Source organism: Suncus etruscus, chromosome 8 (genome assembly GCF_024139225.1).
Source record: "Suncus etruscus isolate mSunEtr1 chromosome 8, mSunEtr1.pri.cur, whole genome shotgun sequence".
NCBI classification, from domain to species: domain Eukaryota; kingdom Metazoa; phylum Chordata; class Mammalia; order Eulipotyphla; family Soricidae; genus Suncus; species Suncus etruscus.
The window spans coordinates 10,546,306-10,573,696 of record NC_064855.1 but is presented as its reverse complement, the minus strand read 5'-3'; the positions used below and the strand labels follow the sequence as shown (position 1 = coordinate 10,573,696).

Sequence of the window (27,391 nt, the reverse complement as noted above, 5' to 3'; positions counted from 1 at the left end):
GGTTCTACTCAAAGGCTCTGGGCGTGGATGAATAGTTTTCGCTGTTTCTGTTCCCAAATGCGAATGTGTAAGAGGAAGCTTGTTCTCCCCAGTAGAGCCAGAGCATTGTGCCCACCACTGGCTGGCCACCCTCTGCCCCCAAACTCCCCATGATCACACCAAGAGGCCAGGAATAAGACTTTAATATTCCTTTTCTTCGTCTTTAATATATAAAAAGTTTCAATGGCAACACAACCATGAAGTGGTACATCACAAAAACGAAGGGTTTTGCAGGCAACACTGACTGGGAATAGCAAAACACTTACTTGGTGCAAAATATGAAACGCTAAATTCTCTAGAATTGTCACTAAGTGTGATATGAAAAAGAGTCTTTTTTTTTTTTACTGTGATTCAAGATTTGACATGTTCATTATCTATTGCTTATTTATTCAGGGTTGTACATAATACTTCTATAGACATAGAGATGTGTAAAAATGAAACATTGTGAAAAAAATACAATATTTTTTAATTTCATATGAAACACAAAGTATAAGTCTTGTCCAATATGGAATGTACCTACATTTGTTTATATCAGGGCTCTAAAATCCATTTAAAAATTGGATGGGTTTGCTTTTTTTTTTCTTTAGAAAAAAACCAGCTGACCCACCAGGTAAGTTCACTGTGTACCGCGCTTGTTCCCAACAAGCATTTCCAGGGGAGTTCCATTTCCTGCCCAGTCTATAGACCCTCAGAAGTCAATCTGGCCTGATGGCACCTAGTTCCCATGAAGAGTGTTGGCAGCATGGGATTGGGAGGGTGGTCTGGGTACAAGGGTGTGGGGATGGGATGGGATGGAATGGGGTGGAAGGAGCCCAAATCCTTATGAAGGATGACGTTCAGTTATTAAATTTCAAGGGGTATCCGATGGCTTTTTCCAGGCACTCAACTAAAGAGCCAGCGGAAAGAAAATCCCTCTCGACCTCCACAAACTTGATGTAGATAGATTTGGGAGAAACACCGGGATCTACCAGACAGTTTTGAGACAAGAACCCATTGATGCCGACCCAATCTTTGCTGAAGGTTTTGGTGTTTGCTTGGAAGTGTAAGAACAGGCATTGCTGGAGAGTCCTCACTTCAGCAATCCCGAGGTAGCAGTAAGTGATGCGGGTGGGCTCCATTTCCACCTGCAATGAGGCTTGTGCAGAGAGAGACTCTAGCTCAGCCCGGCCCTCCTTTCCTGGGTCCAAAGAGTGCCGGTCCCCATGGGGGGAGTGCGGCCTCTCTAGACATTCCTCGTAGCCAATGGCATACAGACCGGGACTCTTGGGGATACCTCCTGGGAGCAAATACTGGACCACATTGCCGCCCGTGGGTTTTGAGTGGGCGATGGGGATCCAGTCGATTTCCATGTGCAGCTCCAGACACCTGGCTTCGCTGATGGTGATTTCCAGAAATTTGTAGTAGACGTTTTTCCAGTTCATCTTCTGCACCCGAGTCATGATAATCCGTCCCTCGGGCTTCTCCGAGTTGAAGTATTCCCGGAGCCGCTTGCCCAGGGGCACCTGGGAGCTAATCTCAGCGTAATGGTAACGGATGTCCTCTTTCCAGCGAGTGTTATAACCGATTCCAAAAATGGCTAGTTTGTTGGAGAGATGAAGCCGTGAGAAGTCTGTCCAGCTCTGAAAGAGTTCCCATTTCAATTGTACCGATTCCAAAATCTGTACAATATTCTGCATGATGTCTCTCTTTCTAGATAAATAAAAAAGAAGAACAAATTCCTTACATGTTGAGCTCATCAGTGTGTGGCACTTTCTGCAAAGACAGAAACACTCCATGTACTCTGGATGGACATCAGCATTCAAAATGTGCCAAGTCTAAGGAATCAGTCAAGACGTTACAGAGCTTAGTAGCTGCCATGCTCACAAAGGGTAGAGCAGACGTAGATACATACTGAACGCAGAGGAACACTCACCCTGATTCCTCCTATGGTTTAGATTAGCTGTATTAACCCCAGTAACCTCTAACACACCCCAGGTGTCAGAAACTCAAGGACTGCACCTTTCTTTTCTGTTGTTCTTGTTTATAGGGGGGCAAACCTGGTTGCCCTCAGGGGTTACTCCTGGCTCTGTGCCCAGAAATTACTCCTGGCAGGCCCAGAGAAACATATAAACCCAGGTCAGCTGTGTGCAAGCCAATGCCCTACCTGCTGTGCTATTGTTCCAGCCCCAGATCAGGCCTTACTAAGTGGCTTCAGAGCTGGCAGTAATGGAGGCTGTTCAGAAAGATGTGCAGTGTCACATATTGACCATGACTCATGACCCACTATAAAAACCAAGCAACATTTTCTTTGGGTTGTCTGAAATGAACTGCTGTGCCCAATGGTGCTCAACTGATCACTGAAAGAACTATCCATTTAACCCAGGACATCAGACTTGGGAATTCCGACGGGAAAGGCCCATATTAAGTTCAGCCTATCTGAACGTCATGAGAACGTTCTAGACAACTGTTTTATAAAGGAAAAGAAAAGGTCTAAGAAACTGTCTTCATTTGGATTGACAGAATTGAATAGAGTAAGACTATACTGGAAAATTCTTCTTTTACTGGCTCCCCAATATTTGACTGTGACTTCATGAAGTTCATAGACGTCAAAGAATATGAACTGCTTGTTTTCTCTGGTCCAACAAAACTCTGCTAACTGGGATTCTGAAACTAATTAAATAATAACTTAGCACAAATGATTGCACCATCCACTGATGATGAGGAGAAACTACAAAATACATAGCCAGCTCACTTAAGTACAACCAAATACAGGTTCAAAACAGGGTAAGTGGGGTTAAGATTAGCTCCCCACACACACACCCCACCCCAGAAGGGGATGGAGCCTAAAACATCTCCTTTCAATCCTTGGCCCTTCTAGGGAAAAGCATTTGGAACTAACTAGAGAAGTTTCTGCCCATTTCCGAACCCTCTTAGTTCCCTGCAAGTGAATATTTTCACTTGTTGCTTCTTAGAACCCAAAACAGCCCCAGGCCTCCAGCCTTGAGCTGAGATTCATGGTAGAGTCTCTGAGTACACAGTGACACTGACAACTGTGGTTCCCCAGGACAAGATAAAGGCCTCGTTTCTGCAGGGACAAATGCTTCTAAGAGAAACCTTTCATGGCCACCACCTTCCTCAGCCTCCTCTAGTGTCTTTCTGATCTCAAGGAGAGCTTTGCTCTGGAAATGAGATGTCTGTGTGCTGCTCTCGGGCAGAGCTCAGCGCCTGGCACATAGTGAGAACTGAGGAATGAGCTGAAGATGAGGGCAGGGCTCTCCATCTCCTTCCTGGGTAACACCCAATACTGTCAAGCTGACCTTCCCAATATGCACTGGGAAGAATCCGTATGTCTCAGTGATTTTATTTAGCAGGGCCAGAGCCTCGCCATCAGGAAGGGCCAATGCTGGGCAAATGATACTATTCAGTGAGCTCCGTTCAGACCTCTCTCTCTTTCCCCCCCCCCCCTCTCTCTCTCTCTCTCAGCAGGCACTTGGTCAATGCTGGGCAAATGATACTATTCAGTGAGCTCCGTTCGGACCTCTCTTTCCCCCTCTCTCTCCTCTCTCCCCCTCTCTCCCCCTCTCTCCTCCTCCCTCCCTCTCCCTCCCTCCCTCTCCCTCCCTCCCTCCCTCCCTCCCTCCCTCCCTCTCTCTCTCTCTCTCTCTCTCTCTCTCTCACACACACACACACACACACACACACACACACACACACAGCAGGCACTTGGTCAAGGGAGGCACAGACTGGGATTTCTGCAGAAAATGTCTGTGTCCCATCCAGCCTGTAGTACCCTGGGCTCAAGATGCAGATCAGCTTTTAGAAGCTGGAACACTTCCTGACCCCTGATCTTTCAACCCTGAGGGTTGGACAACCCGGAATTGGGACAATTGAATCAAGTCTGAGTTTGGACCAAATGATATCAACAGCCCTTCCCTGTTAGGTCCAGAGAATTAAGGGGAAAGCTATAACATTCTGGGAGCAACATTGTCTCTGTCGAAAAAGGGACTAAATTACAGACTCTCTTTTTTTGTTTATTAGTTTTTTTGGTTTTTGGGCCGCATCCGGTGACTCAGGAGTTACTCCTGGCTCTGCGCTCAGAAATTGCTCCTGGCTTGGGGGACCAAACATATGGAACACCGGGGGATCGAACCGCGGTCCATCCTAGGTTAGCGGGTGCAAGGCAGACGCCCAACTGCTTGCGCCACTGCTCCGGCTCCCATGTTTGGACTAATTTTTTTTTTTTTGGTTTTTTGGGCCACACCCGGTAACGCTCAGGGGTTACTCCTGGCTATGTGCTCAGAAGTTGCTCCTGGCTTGGGGGACCATATGGGACACCGGTCTGTCCAAGGCTAGCGCAGGCAAGGCAGGCACCTTACCTTTAGCGCCACCGCCCGGCCCCGTTTGGACTAATTTTTAAGAGAACTGATGTCTCTCTTCTTTTGGGGTCTTGAACTATTACCCCAACTGTAATAAGAAAATACCTTAAATTCAGCAATTTGACTCAAAAAATTTAATGGAAAATGATTATGATATTTCTTGGGGGGGAGGGAACAATCTTCCTCCCTAAATTTTCACCTTCCCCCCAGATATAGACTCTAATGACACTGAGAATTCTTTGTTCCAGGAGACACTCTGGATGTTAAGAGGAGAGCAGTCTATGGCCATACCAGCCTGAACGCACCTGATCTCGGAAGCTAAGCAGGGTCAGGCCTGGCTAGTACTTGGATGGGAAACCGCCTGAGAATACTGGGTGTTGTAGGTTTAAAAAAAAAAAAAAAAGAGGAGAGCAAAAGTTTGTTTGCTTAGAAACCAGGGTGAGTTCTGCCTGCTTGAACACTGTTGATCAAGACCCTTCTGCCCTGCCTGCCTTTCCCCTCTGCTGCCCCATATGGGAGGTGCCATGGATGACCCAAGGTTACCAAGTGAAAAAAATGCTATCCAGACCCTTAAAAAAATCCAGTACAAAGCCACTGGCCTGGATATTTCTCAATCTTGGCTCCAGTCCTGCCTTCCCAAACCATCAGCGTCCCTCTCTATTGACAGCTTCCCATCTGGAGGCCCAGATGTAACGCTATCATGTATGTTAGTGCCCTCTCCTGCCATCAAGCCTCGGGTACACTCAGAGGCCTGGGGCTTGTCTTCCAAAGCTTTCCAATTTGTTGCAGCACTGGGGATCAAAGACAGAGTTCTGGCCTTTATCTTGGATCATAAACACTGCGATACCCACATCCACACACAGGCAAACACAGTAAACAAACTATCATGTTACAGTTATTTCTTCCTGGCGCTGATAATATTTCCAACATTCTAGATTCGACTCACAGGAAAAGGCTAAGCTAAAAAGGTCACCGACAAACTCGGGGCGGCCCCATAGTGCAAGAGGCCTGGACCTCTCTGCATTGACCTGAGGAACTAGTGGGCTTCGGGTCCTCCCCACAGTCATTAAACTTGCCCAAGGACTGGGAGAAAAAGTAGACAATCTACTTACTGTGCTTCCTCAGAAGACTCCTGCTTTATTTTTAATGCTCTCTTTGTGACAGGTATTTCATCTGAAAAGCAAAGCAGTGGGAAACGATTATATTTTCCTCAAGGGTGGTACACATTTGCCATAATTTACCATTACCCCCACAGGAAACAGATGTTGACTAACTTTACCATTCCTCCTACACTTTCCAAACAGAGGCCTTCACGCTAGCACCAAGTGCCCAACACCAGATTTATACCTATGACTTGTATAATGAGATGCCAACATTTATATGCAAGCTCAGACACCAACTCGACAAGTGGGCAATTCATCCAAGGTCACCAGCGGCTTTCTAACGAGGAGCTTAAAACTTCATTTCGCTGCGCACGCAGCTATTTTAAGAAATAAGCGTGAAAATTATTCTGCCCTATATATGTCCTATGTACGTAGATTTTATAACAAGATTATCCCCCCAGAATCAACACTCTCCATATTCTTTTTTTCCTCCCAAAGGTTTGGGCAACTGAATCCTCTCTGCAGAATCAGAGTTACGAAGGCCAAGGTCATTGAGATCTTTGTTGGGAAAGAACTGGTAATGAGCATTTCCCGTCTGGCCTTTGGGTTATGAGAATTCTTTCATTTTTACAGACTTAATTGGGCTTCATGTAAGTGTATCATGCCCTTCCTCCCTGTACTGTTCCAATTTGGAGTCTGGGCTACCCAAGCCTGCACTATCCTTTTAAGTCTTATAGCCTGTTCCCTCTTCTTCCTTTTTCCAACTATTTCAAATTTTGTTGTTGTATTTTTTTTAACAATTTTTTTTATTTTTTATTTAAACACCTTGATTACATACATGATTATGTTTGGGTTTCAGTCATGTAAAGAACACCACCCATCACCAGTGCAACATTCCCATCACCATGTTGTTGTATTTTTGACATGTGTTGTGAGTTGAGCGGTGCATGTGTAATCAAGGATCTCGGCTGACAATTTATTGGGAGGGGTGGGGCGTCACACCCGGAGGTGCTCAGGGGTTACTCCTGTCTCTACTCTCATAAGTCAGTCCTGGCAGACTCGGGGAACCATATGGGATTCGGGGATTCGAACCATGGTCTGTCCTGTGTTGGTCGCGTACAAGGCAAACGCCTTCACTGTGCTATCGCTCTGGCCACATGCTGACAATTTTCTTTCTTGCCAAAATTTGTTCATGGTTGAGTTCCACTCACAGAATGACATCATCCTTCAACAGTGCACATTTCCTGCCACTTTCTATCCCATCCACCTTCCCCTCACAGAACCTGTGAACTTTTTATCTTTAGCCAGGGACAGGTTACTGATACTTGGAGGGGGAAGGATGGCGAAGTGTCCTGAGCACACCAAAGGAGAATAAGCTCTGCTCCTCAGACAGGAGCCGTATCACACTCTTTGCCAAGGTGCCACAGCTGCCACAGAAACAGAGCCAGGGGCTTCTCCATCAGAGAAATGAAATTGGGAGCCATTCCTGCCCAAAGAAATAAAAACCACCACATATACCAACTTACTTAGGCAATCTACTGGCCAGAAAACCCTTTTTTTTTTCCTTTGTGGATTCATAAATCTATGGTTAGGTCTTATCCACATCGACTGCCTAAAAATTATACATTTTGGGGCTGGAGAGATAGCATGGAAGCAAGGCGTCTGTTTGTTTGCCTTGCATGCAGAAGGACAGTGGTTTGAATCCCAGCATCCTATATGGTCCCCAAGCTTGCCAGGAGCGATTTCTGAGCACAGAGCCAGGAATAACCTGAGTGCTGCTGGGTGTGACCCAAAAAATAAAAAAATATATATACATATTATAAATGGTGGCAGAGACAATATTTAGGACCTATTGGTGTCTGTCATCATGGTTTCCAACAAGCCATGGACATGCACAGAGTGGGTCCATCTTCCCTGGCTCAGACAGATACACTGGGCCTGCAATGTGTTGTCTCCAGGATTTAGTTATCTTTTCTGATGTCTAAGATGGTTTATACTTCATGCCCACTTCTGCCAAGAGAGGCTCCCTTTGTGAAGTGGAAGGAGCAAGACGACAGAAAAGGCCAAATATCAGCTCTTTTCACAGTCAACTGAGCTGCCCATCATTCTCGGTTCAGATTGAAGTTCTGGGAAACAGATTTTTCTCAAGCTACACAGTTGAGAGAAAACATATTCAAGATAAAGGAAGAAAGAGCCAGTTGCTCCCTTAGAAGCTGGAACAGGAGCCAATGTTCTTCACAGTCATTTTAAGATTAGGAGGTACAAGAGATTTTAAAATCTTGATTTTAAAACTTGAAGGACTCTATCTGTGCTACTGAGCTTCCTTCTGGGGTCTTTGGGAGCCTCACTGGTATCAACCTCACCTATGACCATCACCAAGCACTAACTGGCAGTTGAAGGCCCAATGTCCCCAAACAAACCGGCAATGTACCTAGAAGGCGGGAATGGAACCAGAAGGCATGTGGATCTAAGTTCCCAGGTAAACACACATAAAGACACAAACACGCACATGTACATGCACACGCCCCGCGTGCATCGCTTACCCAATTCCTGATCTGTGGGGTAACCATGGAGCTCCTGACTGTGGTTTCCCCAGTCCTCCTGTGAATACTCCTCCATAGTGCTGCCATCTGACTCCAGCTCCTGGTACAAGCCACTACTGTTAATAAGTACAGGCTGGCAGGGCTGAGCATCCCATCCTCCCTGACCAAACACCTGTTCCAACTGTTCAAATGTGTAACTGCTCTTTCTTTTCCCAACACCATGTTCTTTCACCCGACTGTAACACCTGCGAAGGGTCTAAGACACAAAGTCTTTTGTTATTCCTTTAAAGCTGAACTTCCTCTTCCGGGGACGGACCACAGATATTAATTACTACTAGACAGACACAGACAGACAAACAAGAGACACATCGTTACAGGAATGCTAGATTTCAAATTCATTATCATATTAGAAAAAATGTTTACTACGTTTAGCATTTACTCAAACATGTTATCATTCAAACAATCATTTTGCAATTAATTAATCCATTAAACAACAAAAAACATTACAACATTATTGCATGTAACCCATACACATATATTATACCCTCCAACCCCCATTCAAAAAAATGAATTAAAAAAAAAAACAAACAAGAAAATACCAGCCAGCCAATAGGATGCCACAGAAGGAGGGGGGGGGGGAAGCTGCTATGGTGCCCAGAATTTAGGGGGAAAAAATGGGTGGGGGGAGGGAGGACAGAGAGAAGAATTCCCCAAAGCAAAGATTATAACCTTCCTCGCTTGTGACTGAGAAAAGAACACAGGATCAAAAAGCCTGCTTCGAATGAATTAGCTGGAAAAAAAAATTTTTTTTACCATATTCCATATTTCTCACTAACTCTGTCTTTGGGGGAGAACAAAATGGAAGCACTCAGATCAATACTACTATGGAATCCTAGTCTTGAACAAAGATCAAGTATTGAGAAACAATCCACTAATACCTGCCTACAAAGCCAGCCAACAGCACCACTGTACCCGACCAACACATGCTGGCAATGCAAACCCACAGATGCACCTCAAAGCTTTTTCAAGGGTGCAATGAGGTGAGGTGGGGGAGGCTGCTTCCTGATACACAGCAAACCAAGATCATGCAAATCACAAAAAGAGCCTGGACGGCACATTTCTTCGCTTGTGGGCTTTGCTCTGAGGTCTCCTGATGCAGCCTGGTTCTGAGCCCCATTTTCTGGGGTCACCAGACCTCGGAGGTACTCAGAGATGACAGTTCAAGACAGCTTCCTGCCTTCTGGGTGCACATTCCTTCTATCAGCCTACCAATCTTCCTTCAACATCACCAGATTTCACTCTCTAGAGTTCCCTCGAAACTTGCAAGACCCCTTTTCAGTGGCGATGCCCCCAATCAGCCAAACTCAACTTGACACATTCACCACTTGACTTAATTCATGTGCTTGCCAGCCAACTGATTTTGCCTACACGTAGGAATCTGAGGCAAAACCATCTGTTCTCACCAAACTGAAACAGCTCTTAGTAATCTAAACAGAGGTTTCCTTTTTGGTCACTGTCTTTTAAGTTCCAGGGGACAAACTCCCAAAGTGACATTATATCCAATACTTATTAGCAGATCTGTCCCTAGAGACCAGAAGTCTGAAAAAGCAAAAGGAATCCTTAAAAGGTTGACACAAAGGGGCTGGAATGATAGTACCATGGGGAGGGTGCTTGCTTTGCACGCAGCCAACCCAGGTTCAATCCCTGGCATCCCACAGGGTTCCCAAGCTCTGCCCGGAGTGACACTTGAAAACAGAGCCAGGAGCAACCCATGACCAATGCAGGGTGTGATCCCAAAATGATAGAGAATAGAAGATCTTCCTTAGACACAGACCTTGACCTTAGCCCACCCAGCCTATCCCCTGTATGAGTTTCTGCCTCATTTTCTCTCTTTCGAGTATTTTTGGGGCCTGACAGGACAAAGAGTTCTGATAATACAATCTTGAAAGAAAATGGTTCCTTCTGTCTCTTTGTAAAGACCAATCCCCATACAGAACAGACTTTCTAGAACAAACTTGCCATGACTTTGGGACACGTGTCACCCTTCCAATGGAGGAAGACAAATGCCTGCAGATCTTCCATTTCCCACATCACTCTCTCTCTCTCCCAGTGCCCTCTGCCCTCCTTGGAATTTGGATCACAAACATCTCCTGCCAATTTATTTTTATCTCACAATGTCACTTTTTTTCCTGCCCCCGAGAACACCACATCCATTCTTTTCGACTCTTCCAAGGCCCGTAAATGGAGAATCCAGAGATATCCCTCTCACCCTTCACCATAAATGGAGATGGAAGCCAGGCAGTGTTCATGACTTACTGCAACTTCTAGAAGGGCCCCTGGCGCAATAAAGCCCAGTGGCCCTGCCACAGAAGCCAAACCATACAACGTACATTCCTCCGAAGAAAGATGCCATTTTTCTAGGACATGACTATGGCATAAGCAAAGCCACCTATTCCTGGAAACACCCACGTTGGGCAACCAAAGCAAAGACTTTCTTTGAAACCATCCGAGCTACAATTTCACTTGGCTCCTGCAATTATAACAGGGGACCGAGCAACATCTAATGCAGTAGATATGAAAATCAGATGATAAGACTTTGCATCTCATCTAAAGAAAATAAAGGCTAATAGATCTTGACACCCCTTCTTCATTCTTTGTTGTGTGGTGCGATTGTGTAATTCACTTCTGTAGTGTCATATGCAGCTAGGTGAAATATCTTAAGGTTCAGAAAGGAAAATATTCAACAATTTCTAAATCTCCGTAATAGAAATTTGATGTACTCAAGTGTTTAAAAGGTTTCTAAATGTATTTCAGCTCTCTCAAGACATGTCACCTAAAAAGGTAACTACCTTTGGGATTCAGTGGGGACCCAGATGCAAAGAAAGGCTTCTGAGAAGGAACATCTGAGACCAGAAGAAGAAATCACATATCCATTCCATGGTTTCTGGAAGAAATATTTGGCTTTTGTTCAACTCATGAAGAGTTTGGAAATGGGTTAAAATAGAACTTATGGAGACCATCCAATTCTTACCACCCAAAAGAAATCATTAGTTACACTTTCCACACTTAAAAAATGATTCACCAAAGATATGATTGGGAAAAAAAATAAAGAGTGTGTCTGTGTGTCAACAGTCCCACATAAGCCTACTTGAAATTCTTCTCTGAATCTGATAGTCTCATCCCCCACCTCAGCCAACGACACCACACCTGCTAGGACTTAGCCTCGCTGTTCACGCTCTCCGAGAAACATGGCCTATTCACAAGTTCCTGGCTTCCCTTCCAGCCTCCGGTGTGTCACTCAGCTGTGAAAATGTATGTGCTTTAGGTTTGTCAATGGAATCTGGAGAGGTTTTTGTTTTTGTTTTCAAGCAAAGATCTGGGGAAAGGAAATCTTGTTTCTTTTCCCAATGAAGATAACATTCTCCTTGCAGTTAGAAATGGTCATGGCACAAAGGCTAGGACTGTCTCCCCTTCAAGCAAGAGCTGAGAGAGAACACTGCCAAAAATGAGTCATGGGGATGGGATCAGGGGAACAAGGAAATCTGGGGGGAAGAGCTAGAATACAAGGAGGTTAAATTGGAGGGATTGGGCAGGTACAGAATGGGAAGAAAGGCCAGGAGAATGTTTGCCAAACTCACCATGCCAAGAGTTTTTGTGATTACGAAAGGAAAAGCACCTGAGAAATGATGAAAAAGATGTTCCATTCCCAGAGCAGAGAGAAAATAAACAAATAAACAATTTTGGGGAAATAATAAACAAATAAATAAACATAGCTAACAACTGACAACTTCTAGGATGGAGAAAAGCTTTGCCAAAGTTTACAGCGTGAGAGGAAAGGACAGAATCAAAAGGTGACATTCACTGCAGATGAATATAAGGCGTGTCTATGGGGGGCGGCAGGGAAACAAAGGCAGGGGTTGCAGATGGGCAGGACTGGGGCGTTTCATGGCAGCGATGCAGAGAAAGACCCAGGGTTACAGTACACGGAACATTAAATACAGTGCACAATGCAGCTGTCTTGCCAAGGTAAGTAAATCCAGTATTGGGCTGGATAAGCAGAGGAATCACATGTAAGCTATGAAGGTGGCTCTTCCTCTCTAGTCAGCACCGGTCAGGCCACAGCTGGAGCACAGCATTCAGTTCTGGGCATCGAACCAGCTACAAGAGAGGGAAATTGCAGAGTTCAGACAAGGGCAAACAAAATCATGAAAGGTTGGGAAAGTAAGATCTCTAAGGAGGGACAATGGTTGCATCTAAATGCTCCCTGACATTGTTACCAGCTACCTTTCGGGGTGAAAATAAAAAAGATTTCCCCCCGCTTTGGTGTCTTTCAGGATGTGGGGAGAATGGAATTCTTCCATCTTATGGCTGCACAGGAAGCATAGCAAATAAATCATATGGGCACATGCCAACCAATTCCGCTACTGACTCAACTGTTCTCTTGAACTGCACTCCATAGCATTAAAGGTATGACGTAAACACCATGATATGACATTCCTGTCCTAACTGGTTACTGGTGGGTGGGGGCATGTGACAAGGAAAACCAGAAATAAGGCTCATGTTGGTTGATAAAGCTCAGGTATAATCCTAAAATATCCAACGAAAAATATCAAATCAAACTGCAGGGGGAAGACCTTTGTTATCACAGCAAGGAAAACAGTGACACAGACTTTCAAATGCAGTCCTCAAACCGGCACCATCAGAACCGGATTACGTGGCTTTAACCCTGTCACAACCAACCATGACAAACGTGAGATTATTTTTATACCCAAGTCCTTAAATAAAGAACACACTACTACTGGTAAAAACAAAGTTTTAGACACATTCTACTGCTCAGCAGAGGGCGTGAGCACACTGCACACTATCTGCCTGGCAGCTTAACACCACACCAAAACACAGCTGCATGCCAGTTTAGAGCCACATCTGCCTACTGGCTTACGCAGGTCTCAGAAACAAACACTGGGCCTGAAGCAGGTGTGAGTTTTGAACCAAATGAAAAGCAAACCGATCCTCTCTTCTTCATTCAAACTAAGGCTACTTATCTTTACGGTAGATGTCACTGAGTCATAATTCAGGCAACAGACGTTGCTGAGTTTAATTCAGCATTAAAAACAATTCCAAATAAAAAAAAAATTTTTCTTGCTGCGAGCACAGAGATATGAAAGACAGGGAAAGGCTGAGTAAACACATTCTCTGTACCCAGCATGCGCTCGTCCAAGGGAGCAGAGGGGAGAGGGCATGCTCTGTGCCAGGCGTCTGTGCCTGATGTCCTTCCTAAGAACTGGGAAGTCACCTACGTATGGCAAACACCATCAGGGCCAGCAATGTCTTAGTCTTCCTGTGCATTAAAAGTGGGCAAACTGATTGGTCAATGCCTTAAAACCAGCCCACTACCCACTTCACTCCCACCCCACCCAAAAGGACTTGTCTCCCAAACCTCAGCTCCTGGAAATACAGGGAACATTTTGGAGAGTAGAAGACCTTTTTATTTTTTAATTTTCTTTCCTCCCTTTCCTCTACAGAGCAGAGATTTGTTTTAATCCCTTCCCCAGAGCAGGGGCTTACACCAAGGTCTTATTAACCAGTTCCCAGGGGAGGCAGATGTTGTGGGCCCCAGGTAAGTACTTCCGGATAAAAGTGCTTCCAGAATAGGCAGCCGTCAGAACAAGAAAAGTGGAATTTATCGGTGACTTTGCTTTTAAATAAGACATTTAAAGATTGGGCAGCCACTTTTTTATTCATCTAGTTGGCTCAGTATGCCTGCTCCTTGAGCTAACAAAGCATTGATATTTCCTCTAAGAGCTAGATTAGCTCATTTGTTTTTATTTATTTTTTATTTTTGGGGTGGGGAGAGGTCACAAATGACAAGACTCGAGAGACCATATGCAATGCTAGGTTCATGTCCTGGTTGGACTCGTGGAAGGCAAGTGCCTTAGCTGCTATACTATTGCTCCATTCCCACTCCCTTTTCATAAAACAAAGTATTTCTATCAATATAAAGAGACACCAGTTTACTCTTGATAAGTATAAAGCAACTTCCTACCTGTGGCAAAAAATCTTTCTCTGGGGAGGAAATTAGGCATTATTAGGATACTCAGTTGTGAGAGATGGAAGGGCTCAGCATGGTGGAGTGATGCTGAGTAATGTTGCATGCCAGGTACAATCCCCAGCACTTCCTCAGACCCTAGCTCCAAGAATAGATCCCCAACATCACTAGGTGTGGTCCCCAAAATTTAAAAAATTCATTTATTATACTCATTACCAGTTCCCATCGTGTCATATAATACTTCATCCTTATTTTATTGGCTTATCATAAATGACCTACCTGTGGTAGTCACTTCACATGAAAACTTGCACATAGGAAATCAAAGTCACAGGGTCCGAAGTGATAGCACAGTAGTAGGGCACGTGCCTTGCATATTGCTAACCTGGGACAGAACCGGTATCCCCAGTATCCCATACAATACACTGTGCCTACCATGAGCCATTTCTGAGCAGAGTCAGAAGTAATCCCTGAGTGCGTCCGGGTGTGCCCCAAAACAAAGTCTTGCCTACCTTTTGTGGGTAGCACTGCCATGGCTGAGCACATCCAATGCTTCCCTCTGCCCAGCTCACTAACAGGGCTCATAGGATTCAGCTGTGGTATGGGCAGTCACTCCTAAAGCTACAGCTGGAGCCCTGTCTTCGATTCCTCCAAGAGAGCTCATTTTTCTCCTCAGTGGCATCTTCATTACTGACAAGAATGGTTCTAGACCTTGGGGCTATAGAACTTGCCTCAAACGTCACCACCTTTCCCTGTCATTTCCCTGGCCAGCATGAAATTCTAACATTCGGATTCAAGGGCAAGTGGAACCAACCACCCAAGGTACTAATGGCAAACCAGGCTCCAACTTCAAAAACACCGAGGAAGTTTTTTCTGGAAAAGACCCATAGCCATCTTCCTGTCCAGTTTCCTCACTGGACAACAAGGCTCCAAGCACCAACTGCACTCACCAAGTGAATGTTTCCTAAGCAAGTCTATTTCCTCTAAACCAGGGGTCTCAACTTAATTTACCTGTGGGCCACAGGAGGCAAAGTCAGGGTGAACTTGAGTGCAAAGTCAGTAGTAAGCCTTGAACACGGGTGTGTGACCCAAACAACTAAAATAAAACAAAACAAAAAAGATGCCTCTAGGGCAGCGCCACAAAATGTTGTACGGAGGCAGCAAACGGCCTGCGGGCCTCGAGTTTGAGACCCCTGCAAAACCGTAAACTTCATGAATTAGTGTCTCTAACCTAAGGATTGTTACCTGTGCATTTATTAAGTACCGAAATAAATGTAGCTGGAAGAGGGGGAGTTGGACCACAGCTGGCAGTGCCCAGGGGCTCATTCGTAGCTCTATGTGCTTAGGGATGGCTTCCTAAGGATGCTCTGGGGATCAATTCAATGTCAGGAATCAAGCATGAGGTGGTTTGCTTTGCAAATGCAGACAACTTACTTCCTGTATCATCTTTCTAAGCTCCTGTACATTCATGTAATTTTTAAAAGTAATAAATCATCAGTAAGGATGATGACCTTTCTTAGCCAAGAAAAATCAAGAAACTCCGTGTACAACCACAAACAGTGGGCTATATTTATAAAAAATCAATAAATTCAAGTAGGCAGGCCTCCTAAGACCTTTCAGGGGAAAACGGAAAAAAAGGGCAGCAATAAAGGCTAGAGAGCACATAATCTATAATTAGTAAATCCACTAATCTCTAAGAAAAAGGACTGATTGCAGAGGGCAAGACAAACTCCGAAAACAGCTCCACTCTGGGGAGAGAGAACTCGTCCAGCCAATGTAATTCTGCCCTACACCATTCTCTTAGCCAAACATTCAACATTAAAAAGAAAAGACTCGCTTGTTTCCTGCTATGAGGAGGGTCGCACAAGAGGACTGGCCACCAACAGACACTCTGGCTCTCTTACCCCCTCGGCAGCTTCGGGCTGTGTGGGGGAAGTAGCCAGAACTGATTTCTAGCAGCAGGTGCCTCAGAGCAGAACTAGCAACTCACTTTTGTGTCTCTGAATTGATCAGCATTACCTCCAGAGGGAGGGATTTCTTTGCAGAACCAATAATTCAGGGACTTCTGGTCCCAGTGAGAGTCTGTTCAATTTTCTAGGTTCCTGGCCAGCCCCTGGGTAGGGGGATCTTACCCACTGGTGTTAAGGACAAAAACCCTGGTGAGCTCTGTCAAAATCAAGCACTCTCTGTGCTCAAGAAACTGTCACCAAGCTCTTAAAACCTGGCTGCAGGCACACTGTGGTTCATTGGGCCCTCAGCCCTGTGTGTGACATTGAAGGGCTGTTTACGGACTCTCTGGGATCCAAGATACTTCAGCATGGAGTCCTCAAGTAAGCAAAAACTAACCTCACTTCCTTAGACAAAAGCAGCAACAAGCAGCTTTATCATCCAAGATGGCAAATGGCTCTCTTGGTCTTTGTCTCTATCTTCCTCCCCAGCTCAAAGAGAAAGTTGGCCCTGGTCCATGAAGGCTCGGCTAGTGGGGCATTTCCCTCTCCCTTGCAGCTTGCCTCTGAAGCCACCCTTAGCATCTCTGCTCAATATTTTTTTAATCAGGATTTAAAACTTGGTCTTCATAGCAGTCTTCAAATGACATTCAAAGGTTCATTTCTGGAGCTGGAGCAATACAAAGCGGTAGGGCTTTTGTCTTGCACACGGGCCAACCCAGGACAGGCCTGGGTTCCATCCCTGGCATCCCATATGGTTGCCCGAGCCTGCCGGAATGATTTCTGAGCTCAAATCGGGAGTAACCCGGAGTGCTGCCAGATGTGAGCACCCCCCACCTCCAAAAAGTTCATTTTTATTAACACATGATAACTTAAAAAAAATGGATTTAAGAGGATTCCCTAATTTTTATTCTGGCACAGCAGAGAAAATCATTCCTTTTGAAATGTGTTTATTTTTATGGCAACATTGCTCAGGACTTATTCCTGGTCCTGTGACCTGGGATCACTCCTGAGGGACTTTCAGGACCATACGGGTGTTGAATATAAAACCCAGATTGGCTGTGTGCAAGGCAAGTGCCTAACTTGCCGTACTATCTCTCTAGCCCATCAGGGGCTACTCCTGGCTCTGTGCTCAGGAGTGACACACTGACAGTGCTTGGGGAAGCCTATGTGGTGCTAGGAATGCTAATCAGGATTGGCAGCAAGGCCAGGCAAGTGCCTTAACCAACTGTATTATCTCTCTGGCCCCCAATGCCATCATTTATAGAAAGTCTTGAATGAGTGCATCTTATACAATGAAAGCTATATGCCTGTTTAAAATTCCAGACTTCCGGAATCAATGTTTTCTTACTGTATTTATGATCCCATGAGTTAGCTAACAGAATGTAAAATATAAAGTTGTGCTTTATATTTTTTCTTCTTGGTGGGTCCTGGAGGTCGAACACATGCAAGGATAGGCACTCATACTACCGAATCAGTGGCCCCTTCATTTTTAATTATGGAGATCACATCCAACAGTGCTGGGGTTGGGGATTGGGGCTCTGTAGTGTGAGGGGATTGAATTCAGGGCTTTGCAAGTGCTCTGGGCATTTGTTCTGCCACCAAAGTCCTCTCCCGTGGTTTCATTTCTTTCTCTGCTATTATTTCTCTCCTGGCATTAACAAAATAACAAACACAAATAAGTATAATCATGACCCTCTGGGTGTTGCTGTATAATTTGATCTTGCATTTATGGCTTACATATGATCAAGTAGTTTCCAAAATTATTTCTTTCACTGTCAAATTGTAATAAAGTTGGAACTCATAGAGAGGCAATATAAACAACCAGAGACCTCAGCAGAGACTCTGGAATCAAACTCTTTGGTTCTAACCTGCTGGGCATTAGATACATGAATCGCTATGCCTCAAATTCTGTAAGACAGTGCTAAGAACGTACTGTTGACATAGATATGTGGTGAGCTTTACATAAAGAACACAAGGTCATTTAAAAATATCTGCATTCAGCATTATTGTGATACAAATGGCAGTCATGCAATATGGTGACCAAGGTGCTCATGAATAAAGGCTACTTTTAGGAATTAAATACAGTCATGGCAAAGTTTGTCACAGATACATGGAAAAAGAACTAACTCCAAAAAACCTAACTGTAACAGCCACTATCAAAATCTTTTTAGAAAAGCAATTTAAGTTGAGCTAAACTATCTCATCTATTATGAAAGAAATGCTAACTAGGTTTCTTTGCATTTTAAGCTTTATTATACTTAGTGCTGGATAAAGTTGCTTTTGATTACATATGAGGGCTAGACAAAAAAGGGATATTAGATTTATGCCTAGGTTTAGATTTGTTTAGGTAAGTAACATGGTTACAATTTAGGATTACAATTTAGGAGACACTTTAGAATCCGTGTTCCAGTTTCAGGCATACACCTGGGCTGTATCTTCCTTCATACACTTCGTGCTAATATAGCATCTTCGATAAATGCCAATCGTTTAACTACCTTAAAGAATGTCTTGGCAAAAACAATGGGATTAACGCGCTAAGCATAAAAAGGGGGGGAAAGAAATCCTGACTATAATCTCAAAGGAAGAGGCAGACAAAATCCAGTACCAAACAAGCATGAATAACCCACATATTTTCATGAAATTTGACAGAACGAAAAGCATGCAAATCTCTCATTCTTTTTGTTACAGTGGAATTTATTGGAATTAAAATCAAGATTCTCTCATTTCTTAAAACACAACATTTCACAAATGAGTTGTTGATAGTGAAGATCAAATGTCTTATCTTAATTCATAATTGAGATGTTTTCTATTACTCACATTGCATTTACATTTGAAAATTGGCACAGCAAGGACTTCTCAAAGTCCTTCTGATCCTGTTTCTTCATATGCATGAAAACTAGACTCTGGAGATGATCAGCCTTCAACAGGTAAAGCGAGAAAGGTGGAAACAGCTGGGGTGATAACAGCTGCCATGGACTGATGAGGACAGGCCTGCGGATGTGAAAAGGTTGAGGAATACTGGCTCAGGACTGCTCAGGACACTTCAAATGCAAATGACCAGATGCACAGACGAGGCCTCCTCACTTTGTGGCCACAGGACACATCACAATAAAAGGGATAATGCAAAATCATGCAAGTCATTCTTAGCAAAAAGATTCCTAATTTTTAGGTATCAAAGCAGAGCTCACACTTTCACAGGTTGATCTGATAGATGGCTATCCAGGAATGCGCTCTGTTCCACAGCCGTTACTTAAGAGGGGGCTGCTTTTGAATGCTTTACTTCAGATCTCAGTGTTTTTTTTGCCAGAATATAAGATCTTTAAAAGCTAGGAGGGATTTCCCCCCTTTTTGATTTGAATGCCTGGGATGCATGAGTTGGTCATCAGGATCTGGCTGAATGAATGAATGGATGAGGCAAAATGGTCCATAAGATGGTATGTGGTCGTGGAGAGATCAAAATAGAGGTGGAGGTATTTTTTTTTTTACCTATAATGTTTTCTTCTAACTTAGAAATCATCTCTTTTCCTTTTAGAGAAAATTATCTGCAAATTAAAATAATAATAATAATAAAGCAGTTTGCAGTAGATACAAGTTTTATTCTGGGTTTATTAAAATCAATTACAAGCATAATTTACTTTTTCCAGTAAATGAAATCATCTGAAGATATATTAGTAGATATTGCTTCAAAAGTCCAAGCTATTACAACAAGGTAGTATTACATAGGCTGAGAAAATGCAACTAAATAACATTCTATTATATCGACTTATTCTGAAATAGGCAATTTCTAAATCCAGCCCAAAAAACAAAGAGAAATGTGATGACTGTTTTTCTAAATCTCTTAGAATAAACACAGAATGGCATCTTACACAGGAATAACACATCCCCCCTACCTGACAAGGATAATGCTCACTTGATTGAGTACAAAGAGGAACCAACTACCAAATCTTACAAAGATGAGAATTGCAGAGATATAAATCAAGTCTTTCTCCAACAGACAGATTTTAAAAGAACTACTCAAAGCAATATGGAGGAAAAGGCTGCACAGCTGGCAGAACTCAGGGATCACATCCTGGCAGGGGGATGGGATGGGGAGGGTGGGCTTATATGGGGTGTGGAGCCTTGTAACAAAAAAGTTAGTGCCTTAACCTCGTACAATATCTTGGGCCCTCCAAGAGACTTGGGTTTTGGGATATATCTGGAGTTGCTCAAGAATTACTCCCTTATTCTGCACTCAAGAGTCATTCATGGGGGCCAAGAGATTTATGCAAGACAAGAGCCCTATCTGATGTGTCATCTCTTTAGCCCCCATCCAAATACCTTTTAAATCATTGGTCACTTATCCTTTTGGGGAAACTACTGAAATAGATAATTTTGGCATTCTTGGAACAAAGCATTAGGTTGTATTTGCATCCTTGTCGGTTATGCTGCCTCTGGGCTTCTCCACCAAAGCTTTGACTGCCCTCCGCCTGACCATGTCTGGACCCTGCCTGGACCCTGCCCCTTGCAGACTGAACGTCTACATGTCTCCCTCCTTCCTGTGTATGCCTGTAGCACAGGCACTTGGCCCCTGCCCCAGATCTCAGCTGCCTTCCCCACCCAGAAGGGCACACCTTTGCAGATAAGGGATGTCAGCTCAGTTTTCAGGGTCTCCTGCAGGAGGGGCTCTATTGTTTATTGGTAAGAAAACAAAGACGGATTTCAGAGGTTGGTTACTTAAAGGCACTTGGTCCTTGGGGACTTGTCACCTCATCCAGGCTGGTATGTATTTTCTAGATGTAGACAGTAGCTCCTAAATTTAGAATAAACAAAGCAATGTAGACATACTAGTTCTCTGAACATAAGAATACTGACTGATCATCAGCATTTTAAAGATATATGTGATATAACGGAGAATAAAAAATTTGGGTGAATTTTTTTAGACTCAGAGTATACTGTTGAAGAATTCTAATCCAAATCTTCATCTTATTTAAATCATGCTAGATTTACTTTTTTTTTTATTTTATTTCTCCTGAGTCACACCTAGCAATGCTCAGGGCTTATTTTTGGCTATGCCCTCAGAAATCATGCCTGGCTGTCTCAGGGACCATATGGATGCAAGGGATTGAACACAAGGGTCAGCCATGTACAAAGTCCATCACTCTGACCTCTAGAATTACTATTTCTTTTATCCTGTTAACTTCCTATGAACTTTCAAACACTACGAACTTCCCAAAAGTTACTATCAATTTTAAAATGTTTAAGGGAGAGTTAGACATTTAGAGAAAACTCCTGGAGGGGGGGAGGGCTATATTCTGAGTGGGCCGCTAGTGGCATGTGGCAATTCAAATTTTAATTAATTGAAATGTCAAGTTCTGCTTCAATGTCTTAGCAACAGGCTATGGCAACATGGGAAGTTCCACAGTTCTCTGTGGCCAGCCCTCACAACAATACTGGGGACCGGTGAGGACAAAGAACATGGGTCCTCATGATTAGTTCCGCTGGGCAGCAAGATCCTAAAGACAGACTGACAGTGGCCCAGCCAAAGGAGCTCATCACATTATTCCAAGCACCAGAAAGTTCCCTTAGGGGGTTGATTTTTTTTTCCCCCCTTTGGCTTCTACCTAGGTTCTAGTCAGGGCAAGGTGACAGGCAGCAAGCAGGAACTTTTGAGTTCCCCCTGCAGGTAGAAGCGTGTAACCCAGAGAACTCCTGAAAAGCTTTTTATATGGTTTTGGGTCACGTCTTACATTCAAGGCTTATTCCTAGTGGAGTTTAGGGGACCATATATGGGGCCAGGAATCAAATCTGGGCTAGCTGCATGTATGCAAGGCAACTGCCCTACCCATGTACTATCACTCAGGCCCCAAATAAAGAGCCATCTGACCACACACAGATACTTATTTAAAATTAAATGACTAAAATTTAAGTATTTAAGATAAATATCTGTTCTGCGGGCACTAGTGCCACATCATGCCAAGGGTTCAATAAGTGACAGGCTACTCTGGAATCAAACTGCTTAGAGAGCTCCATTTTATCTTCAAGGGAGGATTGACTCAACTGCACTTTCTAGTCCGTGTACTTTGGAATTATTTTTCTTCTTATGTATCCTCTGAAAAATTCAACTTCACTCTGCTCAATCTATCTCCCTTAACAGTGAGAAATATACTCAGCAGCCTGCTCATTTCATTGGAATATGACTGTTAGTTCTTCCCTCCAAAGCTGTAGGTCTAAAGACAAATGGATGGCAGGTAGTCAAAAACGATGCCAATGAGTCCCAGCACACCTTTGTGGGTTCACAAGCAGAAAGAGAGCACACTCAAGCCATCAGCAACAGCAGCGTGCTAACTTCAGGGGTGTGCTAACCACATAGAAAAAAGGTAGATGGGACAAAACATTGACCAAGTCTTTTTATAACGAACAGTTTGGGTCATTATTTCTTGATCATCACAGGGCACAAATCTTAAGCATAAACACCAGAGAAAAGCCCTGGGGACAAAGCTAACTTAAGTTACTTTTAGCCTGTCATTTCTTTTCTCCCAAACTGACATGGCTTGACAGCTGAAATGCAAGACCAAATAAATATACTACCCTGCCTGCTTAAGTGCAAAATTGGTTGCAGAAAAGGATGACACTGAGGAGAAAATCGAAGCTATGTTGCTAGAACATTACATTTTGTTTGCTAAGCACACAACTCCTACTACTTTTAAACACCCTGGATGCACTGATCCGGCAAAGCTGGGTTTTTCGGCCAGGAAATCACCTTGTATTTTATTCTGAGGCAGAGCCTGAAGAGCACATCTGTTTCAGAGATATCAAGCCAACTCCCAAGAGGCAAACGCTGGAGACACTCCAAAACTACAGGACCTGTGTAGCCAGGGAATTTGGGCCGTGGCATCTGACTACATGCTTCGTGGTTGAACACTGGCAGCTGGTGCTGAAAGAGATGCTTTCAACAACTTCCAAGCTAGATGCAAGCATACTTTTAACTCCTGGTAAATTAGGATACCATTAGGCAATCCTGCCCTCCTTTGAAGCCATCCCACAGACTGTGTCCCCTTTCCTCATAACACGCACCAGCCCCTCGGTTGTCTGGTACTGCACTCGAATGCTTTCATGTGCTTGTAGATAACCAAACAAACACACTGGACGCTCTGGGCTTTTAGTTCTTTCATTCATCAGCACACCTAACAGACAGTCCTGCACACAATACTGGCACTCAAATACTGGGTGAATGGACATTTTCTCAAAGGTCTATAGAAAAAGGAGAGAAATCACAGCTACCTGGACATACCTAGGGCTATCATACAATATCTAGAAAGATTTTAGCCAACACTTTTTTTAACAGGAGTCCAAATAGGCTGGAACTGTTAAGCAGCCAAAAATTCTTCTGGTCGACAAAAAGCATCAAAACTTTGGAACCAAATGATGTGCAGAGCCAGGCTGTCTCAAATACATCCTCTGACCTAAATGACAGAACAAAGACTAAGGACATCACATGTTAGGCATCAAAATAAAACTGAATGTGGCAACACACACTTCTGAATTTAAGTTTAAAATCCTGGCACTTAGAAACAGGCACATTCATATGGAACAAATAGTGCTCTGAGAGCAAGTCCAGGGATGACCTGGTTCAGCGTTTCACTGCTTCACACAGGGAAGAGGTCTCTAGCAGAAGCTGAAGAGTATTCCAGAGGGGAAACTGTCCTGCACATGGTGAGGTACAAGGCTGCAGCACCCAAAGGTTCAAACGTGGTGAAAAGGGGAAGTTTCACGAAGAACAGTTTCTATGGATTGCCTCCCACCCTTCAAATGTAAAAGCGATTATTTACTGAGCTTTCATCGTTGACTTCGGATATGTATTTCAAGTATTATCTTACATAGAAATTTAAGTCCAGCAGAGTGCTTCCCTGGAGCCACAGGTGCAAACTATACTTCTCTTTCTACTCATGAAACCTCTGTACAAATAAATGATTACTGAATCTCTCCTTGCAGTTCTCGTAACAACAAAGCAAAAGGTTTGGCATGACCCCTTGTTCTCCACTGGCTTTTCCCTCTCTAGCATCTAAAGATTGGCTTTCAATGGTGTGGACTTCTATGTATTTTCACTAGTGTAATTATGGGGAGATGTGTGTTCTCCCCCATTTAGCACACCTGGTTTGACCTTTGGGAAAAGTCTATGGACAAAGATTTCAGACGAACACAACCACAAAGTTGAAGGGGGCAGTACTAGGCTTAAAGATAGATGCCAAACAGCACGAGGCAAAATCTCTCCCCCAACCTTGGTGACCTTGGGCAGAACAATGAGTAAAATCGAGAACAGTGCCATAAGCTACTATCTCCAGGACATCCTTTTTAAATAAGAGAAAGGGAAGGGCGTATGAGAAAACCCAAAAGCACACATTATCAATTCATACTTGGGAACATGAACTCATGAAAGCTGCCAGAGCACCTGAACAACAAATAGGTTTGCAAGACCTTAGCTTCCAGACCAAATTTTCTGGGCAACACTGTGCATGCTGGAAGGCTCCTTAAACCCTGATCTAGCACTTCGGGTGGGCGGGCACAAGATTGTTCTTCTACACTTGCCACCGTCTATCCTAAGGGAGTTCCGAAAAGCTCCATCCACATAAGGAAAGTCTGCAGACACCTCCAAGCCAGGCAAGCAGCGAAAGTTCAGTGAAATCTGGGAGGAAGCAGCCTAAAATCTTAAAAATAAAAACATGAAAAAAAAAGAGAGAAAACAGCACCGGCCACTACAAACTTGAGTGCCCAGACCACAAGTCAGCAGAAACTGCAAAATGCTCCCCAAACACTCCTGGCCCCTAGAGCGGCCCCTGCAGCACCAAAGCATCAAACACGTGTGTGGTTTGAAGGTGGTTTGAAGGAAGGAAAGGTGGCTTCCAGCAAGGGGTGCCACAGACAGAAATCAAAAGGGGAATCCAATACGGGGGGGGGGGGTGTGTGGAAGAAATTGAGGGGGAGGGACCCCGACCTTCCAGATTCCACACCAACTTGCAGCCAGGCCAAAGCCAGCTGGCCCTGGGGAGGGAGGGGAGCGCCTGAACTCCGCGGCCACCAGCGACTCCTCACCAATTTCTGAGTCGGCCCCCCCAAAAAAGCATCTGTAAATAAATCAGCCAGAGGGCTTCGTTTGTTCGGGAGGGAGGGAGGAAGGGAGGGAGCTCAAGTTGGAACCACCGGTGGTGGCGGCGACTTGGCACAAAGGCGGCCAGCGGAGTCCTTTCCAGGGCCACTCACGGGGGGGCGGGGATAATAAAATAAATAATAGCCGATCTGGGGGTGAGGAGGGATGAGGGGGGCATTTCAAAGGCGGGCCTACCCTCGACCTGCCCCCCCCCCCCCGGGCGGGCCGGGAACAAAAGCGAGGGCGGCCCCCAGCGCACAATGCCAGAAACTACGACCAAATTGCAAGCGAGCAGGCAAGGCAAGGCAGGGCAAAGCAAGGCAAGGCAGGCACATCCTCCTCCTTCTCCATTGGCAAGCAAAAGGGCGGCGGCAGGCACGCCCCACTTCAAACTCGGGGGAAACCTACGGGCTGGCGGCTACCTGGGAAGAAAAAAAAAGAAAGGGAGAAAATAAAAAAGAAAAGGCCTTTTCCCAGGGCGAAGATGAAGATGGAGGAGGAAGAGAAGGGAGGAGAGGAGAGGCAGAGGAGGAGTGAAGAAAGGAAGGAGGAAGAAAGGAGATGAGGGAGGAAGAGGAAGGTGAAGAAAATGAAGGAGGAAGAAAGAAGAAAGAAGAAAGGAAAAAGGAAGAGAGGAAGGAAGAGGAAGAAAAAAGGAGGAAGAAAGGGAGAAAGGAAGAGAGGAAGGAAGAAAATGAAGATGATGATGAAGGAAAAGGAAGGAAGAGGAAGGAGAAAAAAGGAAGAAAGGAAGGAGGAAGAAGAGGAAGGAAGAGGAAGAAGGGAGAAAGGAAGAAGAGGATGAAGAGGAAGATGAAGGAAGAGGAAGAAGGAAGGAGGATGAAAGAGGAAGAAAGAAAGAAAAAAGGGAGAGAAAAGAAGATGATGAGAGGAATGAAGAGGAAGAGAAGAGAAGGAAAGAAGAAAGGAAGAAGAAGAGAGGAAGAGGAGGAAGAAAGAAGGAAAGGAAGGAAGTTAGAAGAGAGAAAGGAAGAAGGAAGAAAAGGAAGATGAAGAGGAAGGAAGATGAAGAAAGGAAGAAGGATGAAAGAGGAAAAAAGGAAGAGTAAGGAAGAAAGATGATGAAGGAAGAGGGAAGATGGAGAAGGAAGAAAGAAGGGAGAAAGGAGAAGAGGAAGAAGAAAGGAAGGAGGGAGAAAGGAGGAAGAAAAAAGGAAGAGGAAGAAGGAAGAAGAGGGAAGATGGAGAAGGAAGGAAGGAAGGAAGGAAGGAAGAAGGGAGAAAGGAGAAGAGGAAGAAGAAAGGAAGGAGGGAGAAGAGGAAGGAAGAAAAGAAAGATGAAGAAGAAGAAAGATGAAGGAGAAGAAAGGAAGGAAGAGGAAGAGATGAAGGAAGGAAGAAAAGATGAAGGAAGGAAGGAAGGAAGGAAGGAAGGAAGGAAGGAAGGAAGGAAGGAGGGAAGGAGGGAAGGAGGGAAGGAGGGAGGGAGGGAGGGAGGGAGGAGGGAAGGAGGGAGGGAGAAAGGAGGAGAAGAGGATGAAGAAAGGAAGAGGGAAGCAAGATGCTGCTGATCAAAGGAGGAGAAGCCAGGGCGGTGGCGCGGGGCTGCAGGGGTTCGGCCCCCGCCCGCCCGCCCGCCCGGCCCAGCCCGGCCCCCCGCGCCCGAGGCCCGCTGCCCCCTGGCCCGTGGCGTGGCGTGGCGTGGCGCGGCGCTCGCGGGCGGGCGGCCGTTACCTTGATGCGCTCGCGGCACTGGGACGGCGTCCGCTCGTAGCCCAGCTCGGCCAGCGCCCGCGACACGCGCTCGTACATGGCGGGCCCGGGCGCCTTGCCGCCGAACACCGTGCCCGCGCCCTCCAGCTGCTGGAAGCGCGCCTCGGCCAGCCGCTCGTTGCCCCACACGGCGATCAGCGCGTTCGTCTCGGCCGGCGTCCACGACATGCCGCGGCACGCCGCCGCCGCCGCCGCCGCCGACGCCCCGGACGACGAGCCCGGCGGGAAGGACGCCGCCCCGGACGACGAGCCCGGCGGCAGCGCGAACGGCCCCGGCCCCGCGCCGCGAGCGCCCGGCCCCGGCCCCGGCCCCGGCAGCCCCGCGCCCGACGCGCCGCCCGGGCCCAGCGGCGACGCGCCCCGCGGCGTCGACGGGTCCGACGGCGACGGGTTCCCGTCGCTCAGGCCGCCCCCCGGCGACGCCGGCGACCCGGCCTCCATCTTCGGGATCTTGAGCGGCGACGACGCGGCCGCCAGCTCCGACCCGCAGGGCGCCGCCAT

At 45.3% G+C, this 27,391-nt stretch overlaps 1 protein-coding gene and 1 pseudogene across 3 annotated transcripts; one reads left to right on the top strand and one right to left on the bottom strand.

Moving 5' to 3' along the window:
• Positions 1-211: 211 nt before the first annotated feature.
• On the bottom strand, positions 212-27,391 carry MSANTD2 (Myb/SANT DNA binding domain containing 2). Of its 3 annotated transcripts, XM_049777977.1 has the most exons (4): positions 26,852-27,391; positions 8,041-8,296; positions 5,507-5,567; positions 212-1,728 (listed from the first exon to the last, which is right to left on the bottom strand). In XM_049777977.1, exons 1-4 carry the CDS (start codon positions 27,389-27,391, stop codon positions 876-878), a joined length of 1,710 nt encoding a protein of 569 aa, XP_049633934.1. In that variant the 3' UTR covers positions 212-875. The 3 variants fall into 3 exon arrangements, with proteins under 3 accessions (XP_049633934.1, XP_049633932.1, XP_049633933.1); XM_049777975.1 differs by lacking the exons at positions 212-1,728; positions 5,507-5,567; positions 8,041-8,296 and adding an exon at positions 11,219-12,198; XM_049777976.1 differs by lacking the exons at positions 212-1,728; positions 5,507-5,567; positions 8,041-8,296 and adding an exon at positions 23,275-23,474.
• LOC126016837 (uncharacterized) lies at positions 4,672-4,780 on the top strand (annotated as a pseudogene).

Bases quoted from the DNA above. Each gene is read 5' to 3' on its own strand.
- MSANTD2 (XM_049777977.1), bottom strand. From the start codon at position 27,391: ATGGCGGCGCCCTGCGGGTCGGAGCTGGCGGCCGCGTCGTCGCCGCTC. The intron at 8,297-26,851 runs GTAACGGCCGCC...TTTGTGTCTTAG, and splicing joins AGTGCCGCGAGCGCATCAAG to ACCCTTCGCAGGTGTTACAG. The intron at 1,729-5,506 runs GTAAGTAGATTG...TTATTTATCTAG, and splicing joins GAGTCTTCTGAGGAAGCACA to AAAGAGAGACATCATGCAGA.